The sequence below is a fragment of the Rhea pennata genome, chromosome 3 (assembly GCF_028389875.1).
Source record: "Rhea pennata isolate bPtePen1 chromosome 3, bPtePen1.pri, whole genome shotgun sequence".
Classification (NCBI taxonomy): Eukaryota; Metazoa; Chordata; class Aves; order Rheiformes; family Rheidae; genus Rhea; species Rhea pennata.
In genome coordinates this window covers 61415426-61437700 of record NC_084665.1, presented here as the reverse complement: position 1 = coordinate 61437700, position 22275 = coordinate 61415426, and the positions used below count along the sequence as shown (strand labels likewise).

The 22275-nt window shown below is 37.3% G+C and overlaps 1 protein-coding gene across 2 annotated transcripts in view; it reads right to left on the bottom strand.

Moving 5' to 3' along the window:
* Positions 1 to 4223: 4223 nt before the first annotated feature.
* The window catches only part of SNX9 (sorting nexin 9), a 64698-nt gene continuing 46646 nt past the window's right edge, over positions 4224 to 22275 (bottom strand). For both annotated transcript variants that reach the window (XM_062572419.1, XM_062572420.1), the window contains exons 13-18: positions 19594 to 19671; positions 13795 to 13871; positions 12601 to 12690; positions 11063 to 11177; positions 9552 to 9643; positions 4224 to 6271 (exon numbers count right to left, since the gene is read on the bottom strand). In XM_062572419.1, coding sequence (XP_062428403.1) covers positions 6224 to 6271; positions 9552 to 9643; positions 11063 to 11177; positions 12601 to 12690; positions 13795 to 13871; positions 19594 to 19671 — 500 coding nt within the window. In that variant the 3' untranslated portion in view covers positions 4224 to 6223. The remainder of the gene's footprint in view (positions 6272 to 9551; positions 9644 to 11062; positions 11178 to 12600; positions 12691 to 13794; positions 13872 to 19593; positions 19672 to 22275) is intronic.

Below are 22275 nucleotides of genomic sequence, written 5' to 3'. Positions count from 1 at the left end.
GGCCATTATTTAAATAATCTGCCAGTTTGCAAGTGGGTATAGAATAGTATGTTGGGGTACTATAATAGTGGAAAGCATTAGTATGCATTGTAATTATGCAAAGATCTTTTTCTCCTGATTGCTAATTTCACTGAAGCTCTGAACTTTAGCCAAGAGAATACTGCTTGGAGTCTGAATAGCAAGGATATATATACACATTCCTGAATACTTCAGCTGGGCGCATTCTTCCCTCAAAAATGTAAGGCAGAGAAAATAAGTATAATAAAGGGAACTATTTTAATTAACTTTTTCATTTAATAGGATTAGAAGACAAATTTCTATCTAGATTTATAAATATTGCAGTTTCATGCTTTGTTGAGCTGTTTTTGATACAGAATATTGTTTGCACACTACAGTTCTAGAATCTGCTACCACTGTTGTATATAAAGGCTATACAGTACAGTGTCTAGCACCTTACTAGCCTAACTTTGTTATCCTGACATAATTCCAAATCTGAAAGAAGCTTGATACATTTTTAGCTTCTGAGTAAGAAGTGCTGTTATGTTCATCATCCTGTTTCTTCCCCGCCTCCTTTTTTATTAAAGAAAAACAAAGGCAATTTTCTTCAGACATTGGTTGCAAGTAAAACACTTGCCCCTCAAATTATAAAAGTCCTGTTTTCAGTCTCTTTATCCTCTCCTTTGACACAAAAAGTATCAGGAAGTGCGCTTCAGAGTCCTTGTTCTGTAAACTGCAGTCTGCTACATGACTATTTTCAAGTCTCTCATAGATCAAATTCAATAGCCATTGATTACGCATTATATAAATGCAAGTGGATGCAGGAGTTGGACTATGATAGGCAATTTAATATGTTATTCTTGCATGTACAGGGAACTTTACTGTTGCAGACTATCCAGAGCTGTGGAGTTAGGCAGCAGTTAAAGAAGGGAGATGAGAGAGGGGCTGGGGTTACAACTTTGAATTTAGGTGAACTTCAGCATCATATTCCTTCCTCAGAATTAATTGCTGGGTAATGTTCTCAGTCCTCCTACCTTCTTGGCATGAGATAATTGATTTGTCCCTCTATTTCCCTATCAGTGAGATACAGAGAGAATACATATCTTAGTAGAAGTCTTTGACAGCAAAAGGTGGAACATTTGTTTCCCCCGCCCCCCCATAACATTTCCTCTAAGGAAGTCTATAGGAAAAATCATATACATTCAGACCAAGTTAACTTACTGAAACTGCAGATGTAGGAATTCTGGTCACCTAAAACTTGCTTTCATATTGCTCCGTTCTTTCTTAGTTGAATGCAGACATTGTTCTTTAGCAGGAAGAAGCCTGGAGAAATGTGATGAAACGCTCAAACACCAGAAGGTGGAACATTCCCTTGGTCAGACATCCACCAGGCAGCTGTGTTTTGGTCCCAATACACCTGACCTGCTTTGGGTTTAGATAATGCACAGAGCTATTCCTCCTGTGAGCTCAGTGACACATTTACGTGCACAGCCTTTTTGCTGGTCACCTTTCAAGTAAATGGGACCATACACTCCATCTGCACCATAGTTCCAAGACCAGGGCCAACCCTTTAGATCCTAGCAGGTTAAGCACATCCTTTTTAGGTAGTCTAGTATGATGGAATGAGTGACTTTTCCTGAGAGACATAATATGGCTGAAAGTGTATACAGGTTACAAAGTACAGTTATTTCTAGCAGAAACCCATACAAGTAAACAAAATAAATTTGATGGTGAGGCTTCTTTCACTGTATCTGACTTGTCTTTAAGGCAGATCTTTTCAGGACTCCTTGAAAAGGAATTTTAAACTCTAAAGAACAACCTTACTTCTTCTGACAAGACTCTGTCTTTTCAAGCTGTTCAGGCAATGCTCTTCTAGCCTCCTGGCCAAGCCTCTTCTGAGCTAGCTGATGACAAATGCTCTTTTATAAACCTCACTCCTCTCTTCCCTGTTACTGATTCTGTTAGATGGTCAAAAAATCTGCCTGGTTACCAACCCACTTGGCAGATCCCTTTTCTCAGTCTGACCCCTTTCTTTGCTGTACTCACGGTCCAGATTTATTAGCCCATTTAGACTGGCTCAGCATTTGTTAGGTAGCACAAACTTTGCACATTTCTATCTATATATGTGATACACGTACATGCATACCCTTTTTGCTCACTTTTCCCTTACTCTTCACTTTTGGTGACTGTCTTTGGGAACAGGCTAACAACTGAAGCCGTAACTAATGTACTATTGAAAAGAAACCAAATCGTTCAATACTTCAAAAAGAAGTCTCCAATATTTTTCTGTATTTTCTGTAATTTTTGTATGCCTACCATTTTGTCACTATTCCAATGATGTTTTAACTTCTTGGTGCTAGCAAATTACTGCATTTTGTAAGTTCTACTCTATCATACAGGTTTAGGAGAACTATCTCTTGGGTATAACAGTCCATACATTACTGGGAGACAGACATATTTCAGAAGATAAAAGAAACATTTGAGGAGTAAAAATTTTAAATTTGGGTCTACTGAGATTCAGTTACAGCAGAAGAATTTGTCTTGGATTGACAAATGTTACCTAAGACAAAATAAGTTTATTAGCATGTAGTTTTAAACAGTGAATAGTCTATAAAGACAGCAGGTGTAAGAGGAAAACTAAGGGAAGCTAAAGTCTGCTGCTAACAGAAAATAATATATGATACACAACATATTGCTTCCTTGCTTCAGCTCTGATGGAAAAGTCTATGACTTACTGAAATGTATTTTAAGAGAACATAGCCATAGGCTAGAATAAAGAACGAACAGTATACAGTAAATATAAGATAGCTGGGTTCAGACTGGCAGAAACTGGTTCAAAGAAATCCAGTTCATCTTGAAGCAAATAGATGCAGAACAAACAATCAAACAAAAAAAAGAAGCAAAAGACCCTGTAGACATCAGGAACTTGGAGTAAGAAAGAAGTTCAGTAAAAATGTGAAAGGCCTACTAGTGAGAATCTGAAAGGGGGGGGAAGTAATTTGAGAAAATGACCAAAGATTAAAAACAGGCAAATGCATCATATATCTTTATAAAACAAGAAAATGATGCTATCAACCTAAATTCAGTGTCCCAAAGATGCTAAAACAATTAGTTAAACAACTGATGTGTAGTTAGTCATGAGATAAAATGGTGAAAACTAGCTAACCCTAATTTGTTGAGAAGAATCCATGTAAACAGCCAAATATCCTCCTCTGACTAGTAGATTAGTCTAATTAACAGCAGGTGATCTACAGGCACAATACAGAAAGATTTCAGTAATAATTTTCACAGCATCACACATACAAATCTCAAAAGAAATTTAAGGGACGATCTTCCAAATATTTCCAAAAAATAATCTAATTGCACTAGACAGAACTCTTCCAAAAAAAATCCACACCATACGTTGTAATGAAAATAAAATCTGCTGCTGCAGACTAATCCTATGTAGTATATGTTCCTGCAGACAAGTAAAGCAGGTAGTATTTCCCTTTGCACAACTACATCTTGATAGTTGAAAATTAATAAATTGTTTTAGCAGTAACTGAATATCAAAATATTAAACAAACACCTAAGGCATTTGATTTCTTTTACAAAAGCTTTGGAATAATGCCACTGTTTGGATATACCTCACCTTTGAAAAAAAGCATAATGAACAAGGAAACAGTTTTAAAGCTTTTCAGTATTTCTGGAGAAAATTATTAAGCTACAACAAATTAAAGGAGGGCAACTGCTCAAGTCCTACTGAAAGTTGGTATTCTTGTTTTATGGCTGCATCTTCAGTGCAGAGCTTTTCTATAGCTCCCAAGTTGCCCAACTTAACTATGCCAATATTCACGTGTCTCACTGGAGAGGGAGAAAAAAAGGGGCGGGGAAAAGGGACAATCTAATTTCTATTCTGGGTCAACACCATGCTAACACAAAACTATGAATACACAGTAGTACTGTGCTCTACTTATTTGCAGTCAGAAGGGTTCCATGAGCCACAAGATGGACTGACCTAAATAATGAGAGCTTATAACATATATGTAGTCTTTGTTGTTTTGCAGTCACTAGCGCTATTACACCATTAAGTTGTGATGTCTGCTTCATGGAAGATGCATGGATGCTTTCTTATTCCTCAGATGGCCAGTGTGTATAAGCTGATGAAGAGCGGTAAGGAGTATTTGCTTCCTACTGCATCATCCTGTTGAAAAGCAATGTGATAACTTTAAAGAAAAAAAATAGCCTTGTAGATATACATAAATATTTATTATCAGTTTAACTTCATTTTCCTAGAAGTTCTTAAACAGTTTTGCTTTTTTGCCAAAAAGTGTTGCATCTCTGACATAGTTGCTAGGATCGTAGCTTCCTTGCACTGGAAATGCACAGCTTACACTCAGATTCCAAAACAGTCTATTGAGGGTGAAGAATCTTCAACTTTAGTGCATACAGAGCTATTCAAACATTGGTAAAAAGACCTCCCTTCCCTCCCCCAAATTAAGAATCTGTTACAAAGACATTTCTTTACCAAAAAGTGCATATAAAAATGCTGAAAAATGCTGGCTTGAAAAAATTGATTTCAGAATTTACTGTACATATTGTAACAATTTATTATATAAGCTGCTTCTACATGCAGACAGATCTTACATTTGGTGTAAAACATTTATACACATTCTTTACAATTTGTACATATTTAAATGGCTGTATCAAACAACACTACACTATGGAATTTTGGAAGCAAACAACTAAAATTGGGAGGAGGAAAGAAAAAGACAAGGCTTATAAAACATGAACAAAACCCGTGACACTGAAAAGCATCCGGACTTAGGCTTAGTCTTTTTTTGGTTTCAGATTATTCAGGTAGACCCAGATTTTTCTTCTGGGACACAAGTAACACCAATGCAAAATAGAATAAGGCAACTGTTCATCAGCAGACTGTACCCGTTACTTAGAATGGCTTGTGGGTAAAATGCATTATTTTTTTGCTAAAATGTTTATGTTCTATGCATATTTTAGCAAAAATAGCATTTTGGCTTTTCTGCTTGCTTATGGCATTAAGTGAATTACTGTAGTTGGTACCCATTTTGAACAGGCTTTTTTTTTTGTTTTTAAGCCCAGGCTTCATATGGCATTACACTAATAAGGAAGATGACACTGGGCACTCACTAAAATGTGATAATCAAAGCACAGAGTTTGTGTGATAACTGATAATATTATTCACTATCTTTGTCACCTTTTAGTTTGCATTAGAAACTAAAATGTAAACCCAAGCCAATAGCCTACATATGGCTACGTGAAGACCTGAGCTTAGTAGAAATTTTGGTACTTTCACCAGTTTGGGTTAGATGTGACTTAGTGTCCCCTTCACTGAAAAACTCAAAACTCCTGAAGACATAAAAGGGAAGTTGACCCTGTAGAGCACTAAAGAGCACTACTGCCTTATGGCATAACATTTGAGGGGATCAAAATGCTGGTATGGAAAACTCGTCTTTCACACCTTCCTGAATGGCTCCTTCCTTGTTTGTACTTTGTCTTTTACACAGTGCATAGCGAGGAAGAAAGAGCCTGACACAAGCTCTGAGGCTTTGTGCCACAAGAACACACGACTTAGTTATGAAGAAAAGGAAAAATGAATGAGCATTTACCAGAAGTCATAATGAAAACAGTAGGCCATGGTTGCATATGGGAAGCAAAACTTCTAAAACAAAAGTGTTCATTCAGGAGATTATCATGAATATGTACCAGAAACATACACGAATATAATTCCTCCTGGCTAATGAATGGCCAGGAGAGAGCTGAACTGGATATAATGCAAATTAAAAAAAAGTCATTTTTCAAGCTTGTTTGCTTTCCCTCTTAAAAAAAAAAAATGTAATTCTGATGTTGTTTAAGAGTATTTGAAAGAACATCTGATAGATGCAAGTCTACATGTAGTCCATGGCAACACAATAATTTAATGATTTGGATCCCAACAACTGACAGCATTATTTAGCTGCTTTTATTAAATAATGATACAAAGGGGAGAGCACTCAAGATAAAAAGAACCTAAATATCTGATGGATTTAGGTTGATAAAGTAAACACTTTAAATCATTTCTTTCTTTCTTTCTTTCTTTCTTTTTTCTTTTTTACAACTGATTTTTTGGTTCATTTTTGGCTGGCAAAGGCTAACAAGTTTTTATTGGCATTGCCCCCAGATCAGAAAAGCACTTCGGAGTTGTTCTTCATCGCTGACTATTTCTTATTCTTTACATCACAGGAAAGCGGCTGAGTGCCTGCCTCAGCTTTTGTGCAATCTGAAACAAAGAAACAGAACATGTTAAATATGTAAAGTATACAGAAGTAAGATTTCAGGTTGAAAGATTAAAAGAATGTTCCCTCATCTTCCAGAAATGCCGAAGTGCTTCCTCTGCATTCCTGATGTATACAAAGTTCACAGCACTGTACATTCGGCTGCTCTATTAATACAGCAGATACAACATGGTACCTAAGTGTAAGGGAGCATTGTGCTGTCAGTATACCTCAGCTCTGACTTTTTGGTACTTTCTTCACAAATTCAAAGAGATTTTGAAAAGGACCAACTGTCAGCACTGTCACCAAAAGTATTGTTTAGACTGCAGTAATGCATGACCTTGGTCTTGGAAGACAACCGTTTGTTCAGAAGAAACATCTGTTGATCAATAACTCTGGCAGAGACTGAAGCATTCTAAAGTCTTTGATGTGGTTTTCCATGCTACTAGAGTCCCTTAAGCTGCAACTCACCATCACAATGAAGACTGCTTAGATTCCATATGTTTTACTACAGATACTCTAGTCCATGCTGGGGTCTACTAGGGATTTTAAAAACAACTGAAGTAGCAGCTTTCCCTCCCCCACTACAAATCTCATCCAAGATGTAAATATGTCCCTCTTCAGGTCCTTTCACTAATGCTACTCAGATAACCCATTCTAGCAGAGAAATGGAGCAAGAGCACAAAGGAAAAAAAAATGGAAATGGACTACTTGACCCAGGAGTCTGGATCTCCACAAGCTTCTTTCCTTCCGCTAAAAGCACTGTTATTACACAGAAAGTCTGTATGAATTCTGTGTCTTGTTCTTTTTTACATGTTGAGACACCAGAAGTAAATGTCGTAGATGTCCTTCCTAGTGTATTTTCACATACTACACCAGGACCTAAGCAAGGATCTGTCTTTAGGTTAAACAAGATTTTTTTTCAGAATGTTTTAAAGCAGATAAAAATCAAATTCCAAATTCAATAATCAAATACACTGTCCCTTTTGGTGCCACATTCTCATTTATATTAAGAATGTTTTACCTCACTCTTGTAGAATATAGAGGGAAGGAGGAAAAACAGGAAAAAAAGATTTTCTAGCAACATAACTGGCATTATATAACCCTGTAAAATATACCATAATATTTTTTTCCATTTGGTCTGAATTACAATTTGAAAGATTTGCCCAATAAGAGAACAGGGTTATGAAATTTGCATGTACTCCTCCACATCTGTTGAACAACTTAAGAGTCACTAGGAAGGTGCAGAGGCAGATGTTACAATAGAAGATGTAGACTTGCTTTAATGCTCCTTTGTCTTTTTTTTTGGTAGAATTAAAGAGAAATAATCTCATAAAACCTGGTTACAGCAGGTTAAAAAAAAAAAAAAAGAAAATAAAAAAACCCTGTACCTACAACTTTTCTCAGCCAGTTCTGCTTACCATGAAAGCAACATGAATCCCAGATCTTGCCTATCAGCAGGCCAGAGAAAAACATTTTTTCCTCTCTCACTTTGGGGGGCAGGGGCAGGGGAGCATCAAAATATCCCCCAATGAAACAAAAAACCAAAACACACTACACACCCACCTAAGCAAAAACTCCTTTTCCCCACTTAAAGCCCAAACCCGGAGTTGCTTACAAAGTGTAACAATGCTGACTGTTTCCACCAGAGATGCTTATTATCATATGCAGGATTGTCATAGCAGTCAGTTAAAGACTGTTCTTGTACATACACTTTTTGCCATGTTGATTTTGTGTTTTCACTTCTCAGGTTATACTTTGGATTGAGCCTTGCACACAGGAATGAAAGCACACTGCCTATTAAATTATCTGGCACTGTACTATGCAGTTTAAGAGTCATTTTTCAGGCATGCATAGTTTTCAGAAAGTGCAACCATTTGGCCAATAGTTTTCTGTACTGGATGTCTGAATTCAGGCTGATGTTATCCTAGAAACTTGTCAGCTATTTTTAAGGGACAGGGGAAAATATTTTATATATATATATATACACACACATTATTGCTCTGCCCATGTTACCAACAGTCTTCTCTTCACTTTGGTTCAGAGACTTGTTATCTAGCTGGAAGAAAGCAGTAATACTGGAGAGACACCTTTGATCATTCCAAAGAAATCCACACAAGCCTGGCTGAGCTGCAAGCCTTTAACTTAAAGGTTAATGGAGAACTAACTACTCAGAAGATGCAGTTATCAAGCATGTTTTGATATCCATAGGGTAGGAGGCCTAAGGAACAAAGCTAGAATTTTCATGAAATTCTCTCTCCTGGAACAGAGCCACACAGAACTAAGTACAGTTCCTGTACTCCCCTCAGCCCTTACAGTGCCCAAACACCACACGTGAATGCAGATCTGATCCCTGTACTAGAGGAAAGTGGGAGATCAACCCAAGGAGACTGGTGAGGTTATGACTGGGAGAGGAGAAAACAGGAATGGACTAGGCAAGAGATCTGAAGAAGATAAGCGAAATGTGTGCCTAACCTCATTAGGTGAGAGAGAAAATAAGCAAGGTGACCTGAAGTTCTCATCCACTAAAGATACCTCTGGAGCCCCTCTGGCATCTTTTACTGCTGTGAAGGGCAACCAGTTGCTTATTACGCCTTTAAGTGGTAGAATCAGGTTCCAGCACTCTCAAACTCATGTGTTTTCCCAGGATACCACATTAAGGAATTTGTTCTCAGGCTTTATTTCGAGAACACAAGGGATGACATGCATAAGAAAATAATGTTAAATGAAAACTAAGGTAGCAGGTCAAGTTCTCAGAGTAGACATGTTAAGTTACCTAAACTTCTCCCCTACACATATACCTCAGACTTTAAATCACAGATGCTTCCTTTCGCCCTTCCATTCAATGGAATGGAAGCATCCATCCAATGGCTTATTGTATTAAGTGCTATAGGTCTTATTTATTGCATATTATTCAAACTCATTTCTGAAAACAGATTAATTTTGTATGCACAAAGCTAAAACAAGCTCTTTGTAAGTTGAAGCACTGAAAAAAAAATCAAGCTGTCAATTAGCAACAATGTTTTTCAAAACCGTTTCTAGGTCCAATATGACACAGTCATAGCACAAAATATGATCTATATGAAAATGTTATTTCAACTCATCCCTTGTTCCCATGGATTGAAAAAAAAAAAAAAAAAAAACACGTACAATTCCTCTTCAAATATCTGCTCTCAGGGAGAGGCTCATACAAAAAGATGACTAAGTGCAGTGAGCCTTTCATATACAATGGATGTAGCAGTGCAGCATGTGCCAAGAAAGTGGCATTGAAATACTACAGCTTACCATTTCATAGAACTGTGCCTGCTGCTCCAGATACAGGCGAATGACACTGTTGTAGTCATAAATCCGGTTACTGTGGAAGTGATTCATCTCAGCTGTAATCAGACCCAGGAGGCAAATTATTTTTAAGAAGCATTCCTAATTCAGAACAGTTTCACTCAGTTCAGGTTAGTTACTGTGTAAACAAGCTCAGTGCCCAACCCTATCAGTATAGTTACTATTTTCATACTTGCACAACCCATTTTGTCCACGGCACTTAAGTTATGATGGAATTGTCTGCAAAACCAGTAGGGTGTCCTTTACTCACAGACAAAGTGCAGACACTTCTTGAATAATGCCAAGTTCTTTTTACTGTATTCAAGTGTACAAAGATTTGGAAAAAAAAAGGGGGGGGGGGGAGAGGGGTTTATCCTATTGAGGTAGCAGTATTTTCCTCAAGTTTTTCAAACAAAATTTAGCCAATGCAGTCATATTTGAAAGGGTACAGGTATTAAGTTGCAAGCCACAACTGTTAGTAATTAGCTCAAAGATGGCCCATCCAGTAGTGTGTACCCGTTCTTGACTGAGGCTGTTTCAGTAGGAACTTAAGGAGCAGCATTACACGTTTCAGCGCATCTCTGCATTTGCACCTTCCAACTGAACGGATCTAACCAGACTACTGAACTTGTCAGGTCACTAAAAAAGGCAGTTTGACCTATGTCTGAAATGAAAAGTTAAGCATGTTTTCTTTGAGATACCCCATAGAGGGAGAAGAAATATTCTGTATCCTAACAGTCATCCTAGAGGTCTTTTTCTATGATTAACACTGAAAGAATGGAGTCATTTTGCATTAATGTGACCAAGAGAAAAGCGGATTTTTTTTTTTTTTTTTTACTCTCACCTCTGAACCAGCTAAAAAAACAACTCTTAGAAATGAGTAATCTCACTGAAGTCAGTAACAGGAAGCATTTAAGGGCTTTGTATCCTTCAGGACTGAGCCCTGGCTCCTTACTTTCTCAGTTCTTCAAGACCATTGTGCTACATTTTGTACTTAAAATATTTCTAACAAAGACAAAAAGTTTGAGTGACTTTATTTACTGAATGTTCCTTGAATGACTTATCCACAAGAATATTAACCTCAGCTGAATCTTGTCTGTGTCTTTTCTGACATGAGTCAGAAAAGTACTTATGCAGGTGCTGACCTGCTTCCTGCATCTGGGCCCAAGCTCCTTGTTTGAGAGAGACTGTCATTTGAAAATGAAAGAATTAGTAGTCTCAGGTTGTTGATTTTTTTTAATTGTTTCCAAAATATATAATACAAGATCTGAAAACAAAATAGCTAGAATTCTAAAGGAACAAAGGGTGACCCCAAAAAACAAAAAACAAACAAAAAAAAAAACCCCCAAAACCTCACAGAACCCACACCCATCACACTAGCTCTCACTGTCGTTCCTGGTAGAGAGAAGATTCCCTAAGTTTGTAATCTAAGGGTTGTCTTTCAGAAGTCTACAATATTGTCATCTAGCTTGTTTTACCTTGTAGTGCATAAGCCATGGTGCTCACACGTTTCACCATGTTCTGTTTGTCCTGTGGTGTTATTTTACTTGTCGCAACTAATTTGTCACTTTCCTTCACTTTTTCTATTGCTCCCTGTAGAAACCAAAATAAAGATTAAAAGAGCAGTCAACATAAAGAATTTTATAGTCATTTGCAGCGCCACTAGCCACATTTTGGGCTTGCACAGTATGCATACACAACAACCAATTCTGCCTTCTGGCATTTTCACTTTAAGTTTGTTAAGAACGCTAACAGTTTGCAAGAAGTGAGCTAAAAACAAGGCATGAGCTCAGTCAGAAACTGAGTTTGGTAAAGACAGTAATATACAGGGATGTATATAGCGAGGACAAAAGGATCAAATTTCAAAATATAATTGGCTCTAAGATAATAGATATTCCAAAGCTTCAAACTAGTAGATATCTGTAGAATCTTGCTTGCACATTCTACAGCATTCAGACAAAACCTTATTTTCCAAAAGGCTCCATTTCACTGTGATATTTGTATGATGCAAGGCTTCTCTCAGATCAATAATTAAACAAACAACAAGTATAAGAAACAAACACCTCCCTCTTCATAAAATATTTGTAGTGCTCTTTCCTCTTTCAGACAAAACAATATTCAAGAAAGTCTACATGTCTCTTTGCTATAGGTTGATGTTTCAGGTTTTAAAAACCTTTCTTCTGCATTTTGTTTACACTACTATTTTTTTTTCAAGTAATCTGTGGGGTTGGGCACCTTAAATATCCAAAAGAATTAAGTTTACTGGAACTTGTATAAATCTGAAATACTTTTATAGGTCTTTGCTACTCTTGTAACAGAACAGCAGCACACTTCTATATTTAACACTTCAAATGGTTGGAAAACACTTGTATTCCTGTTTAATATTTAAATTTTTAATTCCTGAAACAAGCAATAGCTGCCACATGAACACATGGACAATTCTAGGAGAAAAGAAAAAAACAGAACACACAAAACTAAAAATAATGGCTAAGTTCATTGCTTTACTGCATGATGGCTATCACCTTACAGAGCACTTTTTTTTTTTTTTTTTTTTTTGGCACAAAGTTATCCCTATTGCTCTATTTTTATAGATTAAAGAAACATATGGGCAGTGCATGGCTGGATATCACATATCAGTAAGTCAGCTATATAAATGCAAACTTTTTCCTGCAGTATTGATATGCTCTAGTGTGAAGTACTATTTAAAATTCATAAATATTACAAACTGATACTACTGCTATTTCACATTTAGGAATGCGAAGTTACCCTAAGAAAAACCCTGAAGCTTCTAGTGCTCTGCTATAGCAGCAAATCATGATATTCTTAAGTCTTTTTCTAGGTTATCTTTCCTCTATTTCTTATTAATACTAAAAAAAAAACCCTGCTGGGTTACTAGCAGCAAGGGCTAGGCTGCTGTGCAAATGCAGTAGAATATACCACCACTTTTGTTCCTGCATTCTATAGGTCTTGCTACTGCCTTCCCCTTACTAGGAAAGGCTTCCTCCCACACACCTACCTTATGAGCTCCTATGATGTCAGGGAAGCAACCAAGAAATCCCTTATACTCATGATTGGTTTCCATCAGAAAGTGAAGATCTTTCTTTGGCTAATAAACAAAAATGTAGCATTAGTAAAATTGTAGCATTATTATCACAGACATTAAAAAGAAACAGGACAGAAAAAAGGGAAGAAAAGGAAAGGAAAAAAAAAATCCAACCAAAACCAAAATTGCTTGTTTCAAGTTTTTCATGTTTAAACAGGCTTTTGCCTGCTAGAAAAACAGTATTTTGAGGTAAAGAAAAGAGTTAAAGAATTTCGCAAACAGTGTCAAGATGAAGTGTCAAGCCTGGCTGCATTTACAGAAGTGAAAATCTTCCTATTATTTGTAACATAAGGACAGGTAAGTACAGAACCTTTTTAGAGATACAAGCTCTTTGGAGTAAGACACTGAGCACCATGAGCAGTGGTTCTGTTTTACTCAACATTGGTTATGAAGTGAGCGGTTTTGCCTTAAATTTCCACTGAAGAAGAGCTCCTAGCCATAGCAGTGGCACTACTAAGCAACAGTTTCATTGCACATAAAGATGTGCCTAAGCACAGATGCATCTCCTTACTTGCTAATTTGGAAAGTTTTTTTAAGAATCATTTCCAGACTCAACATTGAAATCAAGATGCTTTGCATTTTGGAGACTTTAAACTTAACAGGCTCTAAATGCAAATTTATGACTTGAAAACAGACAAATTATTCAAGTTAGATTACAAAAATTGAAGTTACTGAAGCAGACAATAGCACGTCAATATATAATGAAGAGCAGCAAGATGAAGATTCTGTGGACATCTGAGGAAAGCAGGGAGAGGAGGGAAAACCTATCCTTGATTAAATCTCATTCTGTTGCATCCATAATGAAGATGGCCCACTAACACCAGAAAACAAAGCCATTCAAAGGGGAAATAAGCATTTTAGTACTTTAGAAACCAGAAAGTGAACCTTCTTATTCAATAGAAATACGTTCCCACCATTTCCCTGAAACTGATGTGTAGCACAAAAGAGAAGTTGAAGGTACATTTAAAAATATTAATAGTAATTTCATTGGAGTGGTCTGCAGCATTTATTATATTTTAATATGAAAGAAAAAAGTCAGAAGAAGTGATGCAAACAGGAGACAAGCTTGCACACACTGTGCCAATGGATACATTATAACACTTCTACCTGATCTGCTACAAGACTGGCGATTTCCTCATAGGTTTTTCCTGCTTCTGTTATTGCTTCATTGAGATCAGATTCTCCTAAAAGTAAACATCAGTGCTCAAATTACAATAAATCATAGACACAAGTCATGGTTCAATCCAAATTTTTTTTAAAAAAAACTTATTTTACAGTAATAAGAGTCTATGCATCATTAAGTTGGAAAAATAATAATGTTCTTACAGCATTAAAAAAACCAACTCGTTAGAGCTTGCAGAAAATGAAAGCTAGAGACCAGCAGCAAGCACTGCTTTACTGTAGTACTTGTACTATTTACTTCCACATTTACTTAATAAACATAGTTTAAATGCAGTTACTCCTACACACAGGACAAGAGGAAGCCTATCAGAATGGGAGCGAAAGGAGGACAATGAGGGTGACACTAGAAGATGTCCCACCTGCAGATAGACTAATGAAGCTGGACAGTGCATCTGCCATTCCAATTTTTAAGTGACTTTTCTGCCTAATGAGTAGCAAATTGTCCACTATATCCTACAGAGCAATGATGATAACCTCAAACACACCAACGGCCCTGGACCATAATTATTAAAATGTTGGGGGAAGGAGAGGCAGGCTTAACTTCTTCTCTTTGTCAACAATATTTCTGTCACTTTAGAGAACCCTTAGATCATATTTTTAGGCTCAAGAATTTCAGATTTTATCTGAGAGACTGTTTCTAGCCTTCATCATTACATAAAATAGATCAAGGGACCTCAGAAACTACAGCTAGAAGCACAAACATCACCACAAATCCCAAACTAGACAACATCACGAGAACTATTACTAGCAGGATATGGCTACATGGAACAAAGATGAAAACAAGCCTTACATTCTTGTTTTTTTCATGACAGACTTCACCTTCTAAGAACACCAGTTCTTTCCATCCTTGTTAGCTTATCCAAAGCATGTAGTCAACAGTAGTGAAATTAGGTTGAGGTAGAGAAAGGAGAAGACAACTTGCAGATGTTTAATACTAGTTCAAGGATTTTTTTTTCATCCTTTCAAAAATGCCTTGACACTAGCTACCAGTTACAGTATTTTATAAACTTTTTTTATTCTACAGATATATTAATCAGAAACTCAATTTCTGATTACCAAACCTATTAATCGTTAATTTGAATATTAATAAAGTTTCTTCTATGGCCACGTATGAATCATCTATGTTAGAGGTTTAATAGACAGGACAGGCTGAAATGAAAGAATCTTAAAGAAAACAGAATAATGACTGAATATTCAAGGCTACCAATCAGTTCTTACTTTCCCTTAGATTGGTTTCACAAAGCTGAAAGCTTTGAGGAAGAGCTACTGAATCTAAGTGCTAGTGAGTCCAGCAACACAAACACTGCCCCCCCCCCCCCCCCCCCCCAAAAAAAAAAAAAAAGGCTGTTTTTCTCCTCTTTCTATTTAAAAGCTTACCTGTCTGGCTAAAATAATAAAAAGTTTTAGTATGAAACTCATGAAGTCAATGAGACTTAAAAGGAACATAATTCAGAAGGGATCTCACTGCTGCAACACTAAGAAGTTTCAGGGAGATCAATTTTATTATTTCAGGCAGATTTAAACAATTTCATTATTGCAGGTTCCAAGTCTGCTCAGGAGTAATCTTGAGTTTAGACAACCTGCTGCTTAGGCAACTTGTTCCTAGATTTTGCAACAAAACACGGTATGGCTTCAATTAAGGTTCACAAGCCAAGTTGGTCTAGGTGTTATTCATTTTATAACATCATATAAAAGAAAATTACTTTTCCTATCTGAGCAAAAAGAGGGAGAACCTGTTTATATTTGCGTAGAAAGAAACTCCTCCTGTCCATGCAGAATTCACCCAAGGAACTTTCACAGATTGGAGCTGCAAAAAATCCAGACAAACCCTTCCAACCCTGGTCCTCTCCCATTTGGAGGACAGCAGGGCACAGAGTCAGCTTGTAGAAGGCACAAAATATGTTCAGAGTTTCTACTGCTAGCAGAGACATTCACATTCCTAAAGAGCTGGGACTAAAGAATAGCTTAAAAGTTGGTCTAGATGGTGGGTGTCAGACAGGCACACAGGCGGTAGAACAGTATTTGCAGCTTCTCACGTTGCATTCTTTGGCCTTTATACAGTCTTTCACACATAGTGCCAGGGCAGCCTTAAAGAATTAGGATTCATTGTCACGTCTACCTCCAAATTCAAACATGTTTATCAGCAGTGTCACGTCATGCTCAGTCTGTCATGCCTTACATCAAGTCTTTGAGAAGTTACAGCATGCAGCTGCCATGCTCACCCGTCAAGGTAACTTGAATTCCATCAGCAGATTGCTACCACTAGATGCTTCTGGCATGGGTTTCAGTCAGAGCTTTGCTATTTCAATAGCAAAGCAGCCATCGCCAGCAGCCTCAGCTTCTGAAGACCTGTGCAAGATGCTAAGTTGGCAATGAGCTGCTTAACCCAAGCAAAGAAGGCTGAGCTGGGTAACAGGTCCCAGTGCAAGGACACAGGATATCAGGGCATTTTTTTTAAAATCAACAGAAAAGCAGAAAGCACCACCTGCTGCAGACATATTTACAACAAAATAAGGGCAGCGTCCATTATCTATATCCTCAAAAAAATTGATTAAAAACACTTGTAAAAAGACCTGTTAAAATTGCCAATAATCTTCTGCAGCTGTTTTAACTCAGCCATGAGCAGACAGTATGCAGGTCCCTAAAGCAATGAAAATATTGGTCATGGAGAGAAGAAGGATGTTGTGAAAGCATTAGGAGTCTTTTGGAGGTATTCAGCAGTGCCTCCTAGCAGTTTCACTGGCTGGTAAATGCCAGTCGTTATCACTTTAGGGAACACATCAGATAAACTGAGAGAACTAATATTCTGTAAGGCAAATTATTAGGGCCACAGATTTTTTTTTAAACCAAGACTTTTGTCGTCCCCCCTCCCCCCCCCCCCGCCCAAAGGGGATTTTAACAGAATCTGAGGAGTATGGAAAAAGTTTGATGTACTGCAGATTACTTGTAGCAAGTAATTTTTTTTTCTGGGAAAAGTGCACCTCAGACTGGCAACACCTAGCATGTGAGCATCTGAGAAGGCAAGATCTGTCTGTTGCTGACTTGCAGGATAGTGAAACTCATATGTAAATACCTAAGAAAATTCCTGAGGGATGATGTAGAATTTGGAGATCTCACTGTGGTTGAAGGACATACCATAGACATTACTTTCTTAATATAGAAGACAGACTTGCCCAGATCTGGCACCACAAAAGGAAAGTCATGCTATTTAAGGCTGTGTTAACCTCAAGAGCATCATACTTTGCAATGAGATAAGCAAGGTGTATCAGGCTGCAAGACCATTTCCAGCCAAATTCTGGAACTGTCCAATATACGTTTTTGGATGTGGATCATATTTTCAGAGCTGATGTTCTTAGAACAGCTCAAACAGTACATAGGCCCATGACCAAGAACCTTCTGAGGCATCATTAATGTAGTCCTGCTTTTGCAAAAACTGAGTACAGATTCCTTATATGCATTGTGGGTGGCAACTAAATGATAAGGCTCATTCTGTAGCATAAAAGAAATAGCAGGATTAGGTCAGTTTAGCAAGTGGATCTTAACTGATGCAGCCTCAGACTTTTTAGGCTGGAAATTAAGAGAGAAGGCAGCAGATATTCACCACGTAAGGGCTGGCAGGATAAGAAGGTAGCACGGATGAAAAATGTAAATTGGTTTTACGTGCCCTTCAGAAATGATGTTATCATCTGTGCATGCAGGCCTTCATCAGAACATCTGAGTCACAAGTAGGCTGCTAGACCAGCAGATGGGCTGAAGGTAGCCGCTGAAAGCTTGCTGAATCTCTAAGGCCACTCTGATGGACTCCAATACAGTGTCACATCTCAAGACAAGCACTAACCAGTACTGCCTTGCTAATACTTCTTTATTCAGAGGAATGGGAATATTCTTTTTACTATTGAGATAAGCAAAGCTGCATCCTATTGATTTACATCCAGGTGCTTGCACAGAGCCTGCTCAATCCACAGATCACTACTTGAAACAGCCATCAAATGAAACTGCACATAAAAAATAGCAGCAAGACAGATTGAGGGTAATAGTGATGAAGACATTTAAAGTAATATATATACTTCACTTGTTCTCTCTTATGGGAGCTGAACTTTAAATGCAAAAAATCCCATATATGCTTAATTCTGAATGAAATACGCTGCTGTACCAGTGAAATTAAAAAAAAGCAAAATAGATGGGACCAGGACAGAGGCTGTCAGTGGGAAAGATGACACTTTCCTCAGCAATACATTGGGGTGCAACCAGGTACAACTAGGAAATAGCAAAAGGTAACATCCTTGTCTTGCTCCCAGGTATCATGGCATCTATTTTTCATACCATTTGAAGATGCTGGAAATCAAACTGAAGCTTTCCTTCGTAACGCTAAACTGAAAGTTTGCGTTCTAACTTTAAGCCATATTGTTTTCCCTTCACCCTGGTAAAACAATGTGTGTTACAGTTCAAGCAATTTTCAGTTCTTTCTCAAGAACTATTGCTACAGATTGTATTTGACTAGGGTTTACAATTCTCTCACCCATGCTAAGAACATATAACTATGCAACTCCTCTGTTCAGCTCTCATACCGAAAAGTAAAGTTTAGGCAAGACACTACTCTCTGATTTAAAATAAGCAATCATCCTGTTGAAATACAGGACAAAGAGGGAGAACAACCTACAGGGAGTATAGTTACTTCTAGTGTTCTGAGCAGCAGACATCCTGAATTTCAGAACTGGTTCCACTTTAATATATGGCTTACAGGTCAAAAAAAGTTCTAAGTGTGCAAAGCAAAGGACTGATTAGTAGTCAGCAAAGTCAGTACTGGTTAACTGAATGGCCTAAAATAGAAAGACTTCTGAAGTCTCTATGCTGTAACAATTAAGGTTTTGGAGTAGTGTAATCTAGCTATTAAGTGTTGGGCAAAGAAAAAAAAAAAAAGAAAGAAAAACCAAAGGCTTAAGAATTCTGGAGAAAACAGACCCAATCAGGTCCCTTTGAGATGGAAAATGCTTTCCAATTACTTGGAAAACATAGCAGAATTTAGCATATCAAAGCTGGATAAGTTTGGCCTATATACTACATTTTAGGAGAACATGAAATCTGCAAAAAGAAATGGCAATTGATTCCCTCTCTGCCCCTCCTGGAACCTTCATACCTAACAACACAAGCTCCAGTATTTTAGGACTTTTGAAGGAGAAGAAAAGGTGAAGGACAAAAATAGGCTATAGCAATCAACCTTCCATCTCAAATAATAGCATGCAGGAATCTTTTAAAAAACTTTCCATCCTCACGTGGAGTTACTGTTTCATGAAATAAGTCACACATGTTTTGGTGGCAGGTATTTTCAAGGCTCATTTTTCCTCTCTTCCCTTTGATGTAACACAGAATTATAGGTCACGAGAAGATGCTGCAGCATATTTTGTTAGTCAGTGCAGCGACCAGATTATATATTAATGAGATCAACCTAAACACTCTCCCCCCTCCCCAAGCCATCACACAGCTGCACAGTAAGTATAAACAAGATTGCAGACTAGGAAGAAGAAGAAAAAAAAAACCACACAAACAAAAATCCTGTAATGCACGTGGGGAAACTAGGTTTTAATATTTTGTCAGAAATAGACTCACATGTTTAAGATTTTAAAATTCAAAGACGAAAACATTAAGACCTTTGGCAAAAACTATAGCATGATCTAACTGAAATATGTTTTGTTCAGAAAAGTGCAAATGAAGACACAGAAGTACCTTGGTATCCACTTGTGCTGAAGACCAGTGCCAGGCTCTGCAATGCTTTTCCTATCTTCTGGTATTCCTTGGGTAGTGCTGCAATGGGAAAGGGATGGGAAAAGAAGGAAACAAAAGCAAGAGAGTAAATGTGACTAAATCTGCAGCATTTCTAGAACTTGACAGAAACAGATGCCAAAAAAATAAAAAAAAAACCCAAACAAAACAAAACTTCCCCCTCCCCCTAGGTGAAACATTTAGTCACATTCTTATTCCCTCCCCTACAAAGTTCCACAATTGGATAAAGCCACTGCAATCTGGCTTCTTCAAAGCCACAGCTGGGAAGGCTGTGTATGACTGCTACAGAAATCTCACTATACTCCTAGCTTACAGTCTTCCAACTTATGCATATAGCGAGTTTTTTTCTCCCTTTCTGTGAGAAGCCTGTATCTTCCCAGAAAAAAAAAATGCTGAAGTGATGTGGAGAAGAGAACTCATTAACATTTTAAAGAGGGAATTATTGTACAGAACTATGATACCTAGCTTCTCCTCAAACCATGGAATTTATTTTTAAAGAGACTAGAAACCAAGATTTTCTGAGAATAAGAATTGAGGTACTTGGATTATAAATTTAGAGTCTATTTATTAGTGTATGTATAAATTGCTTCCTCACAATGAGGTCAAAAAGCTGTGATTTATGAGTATGTGTTCAATTATTAACTACTTGAATACCATCACCCCAAAGGCCGAGAAAGCAATTTGAAAAGTGAAACTACTCTTCATAAACTACTCTCATTAGCAGAAAAAAAAAAGATTTGCTTTTTGTTTTCAAACATCTTTATTCAGAGGGTATGCTCTCTGAGTATCAGATCAGTTTTCACTTCCACTGGCATGACACACAAGCCAGATGTTTAAAGAGGAACCCTCACATGGTGGTGGAGGAGAACCCCATGTCAGTTTACTGATTTTGTTTGATCAAATTCTTGCTAAGAAAGGTAGGGTTTTTTGACAACTGATATTTCTTATGTAACAGGTACATTTCAGAGTATTAAAGTTCTTATAAGCCATTAATTCATTACTGCATTCCCAGCAGGAAATTTGATGAAAAATGTCTGGTTTTTACTTGCACCTAAGAATTTTCGATTATTAGCCATTTTAAATATTACTGAACAGAAAGCATATAGATACTGCACAGGAAGTGCCGAAAATACTTCTCACTAGGAGTTGGGACTAATGTTGACAGGAAAGTTAAAGTTATGTATTATATTATTCATATATAAAAGACTACTGAAGTTCTTAAGTTCTGTACGTCCAGGTTTACTTGCCTCCTTTATCTACTCAGTATAAATGTCCAGGAAGTCCAAACAATTTGCGAGCACGACCACATCTGATTTGTTGTGTTTATACTAGATAACAACTATAGTTATTAGAAGAGTCATTCCATACCCAAAGCACTAGTGTCATAAATTTATGGAGATTATGTTGTATTTTAGTAGCAGAGAAAATACAGAATTTCTACCGTAAGTATAAAGAGTCAGCCTTTAATTTGAGGGTTTTCATCTTACTTGCTCGGTATAACTAAACAGCAGCACTATTTAGAAAGTTGCTTCTGAGGCACCTTATTCCCTCTCCACCCTCCACTCTCCCTTCAGTATCATTTATTGGTGAAATGAGAGCAGTACAGAATAAGAGCAAAGTCCTGTGAGAGAGGAGACCCTAGGTTAGACTATTTTGACCTTTGTAGCAAGACTGTCAGTGATGTGTAGTAGTAAATTCCTCTCCTTAAGTAAAGAGGGCTTAATTTAAAACCATATCCTACAGGTACAAACGTCTAACGCATTCACCACTGGAAGAGACTGCTCCTCCACTTCCCATTCTGTCTGGTCAGACCCAGATGTTCAACTGCAATGTGAGATTGAGAAACGGGGCAAAGAGGTAACTCAGGAGATATACTTACTCCAAGTTTGGGGACAAAATACTGAATGGGAGTAATAAATAAATAAATAAATACAAAAAATTGGCACTTTGAAGAGATTTGTGTGATAGGTTTTTGGAAGCCAGACACTACAGCCTGTCCTGAAGTGTTTCTTATTATGACTCTCATCTGTAGTACCTGCTTTCTTTCAATAGCTGCCTTGTGGTGGCCACAAACACTGAACACTGCTGTGGACTAGGAAATTAGAGCCCAGGCAGAGACATAGGGACTTGGTGTGAAGTTCTGCAACCCTAAATATCTGTGGGAAGGAAGAGACAAGATGGGAGAAAAAGAATTGGGCTAAAGAATAAGTTAGAATCATTTTTTTTTTTAAGTCGCATCTTTAATCATTTCTCCTGGAATGCAAGAATCCTACATAAGGGGTTAATAAAATGTAACCATTTATAATTTGAGCAAAAAGATCTACTTTGCTCATGTTACTAAAGTCTAGATGAATGAAAAATATTATCGGAACAGGTCCAACAAGGATTTTTAGTTGGATAAATAGAACTACTTCAATGATTTTAACATACAGGCAGGGAACAGATATTCTCTGTCATGAGAAAAATACAGGGGGGAGGAGAAAAGGAGTTGTACACTTTATACTTTCAGAGACTAAAAGCAGACAGAAAGGCATATAAACCTCATGATAATTTAGGATTTCCTTGAATTTTAGGATGTTCCTTGAGTTATTAAAAAACCCCACAAAAACAGTAAAGAGAAAAGCA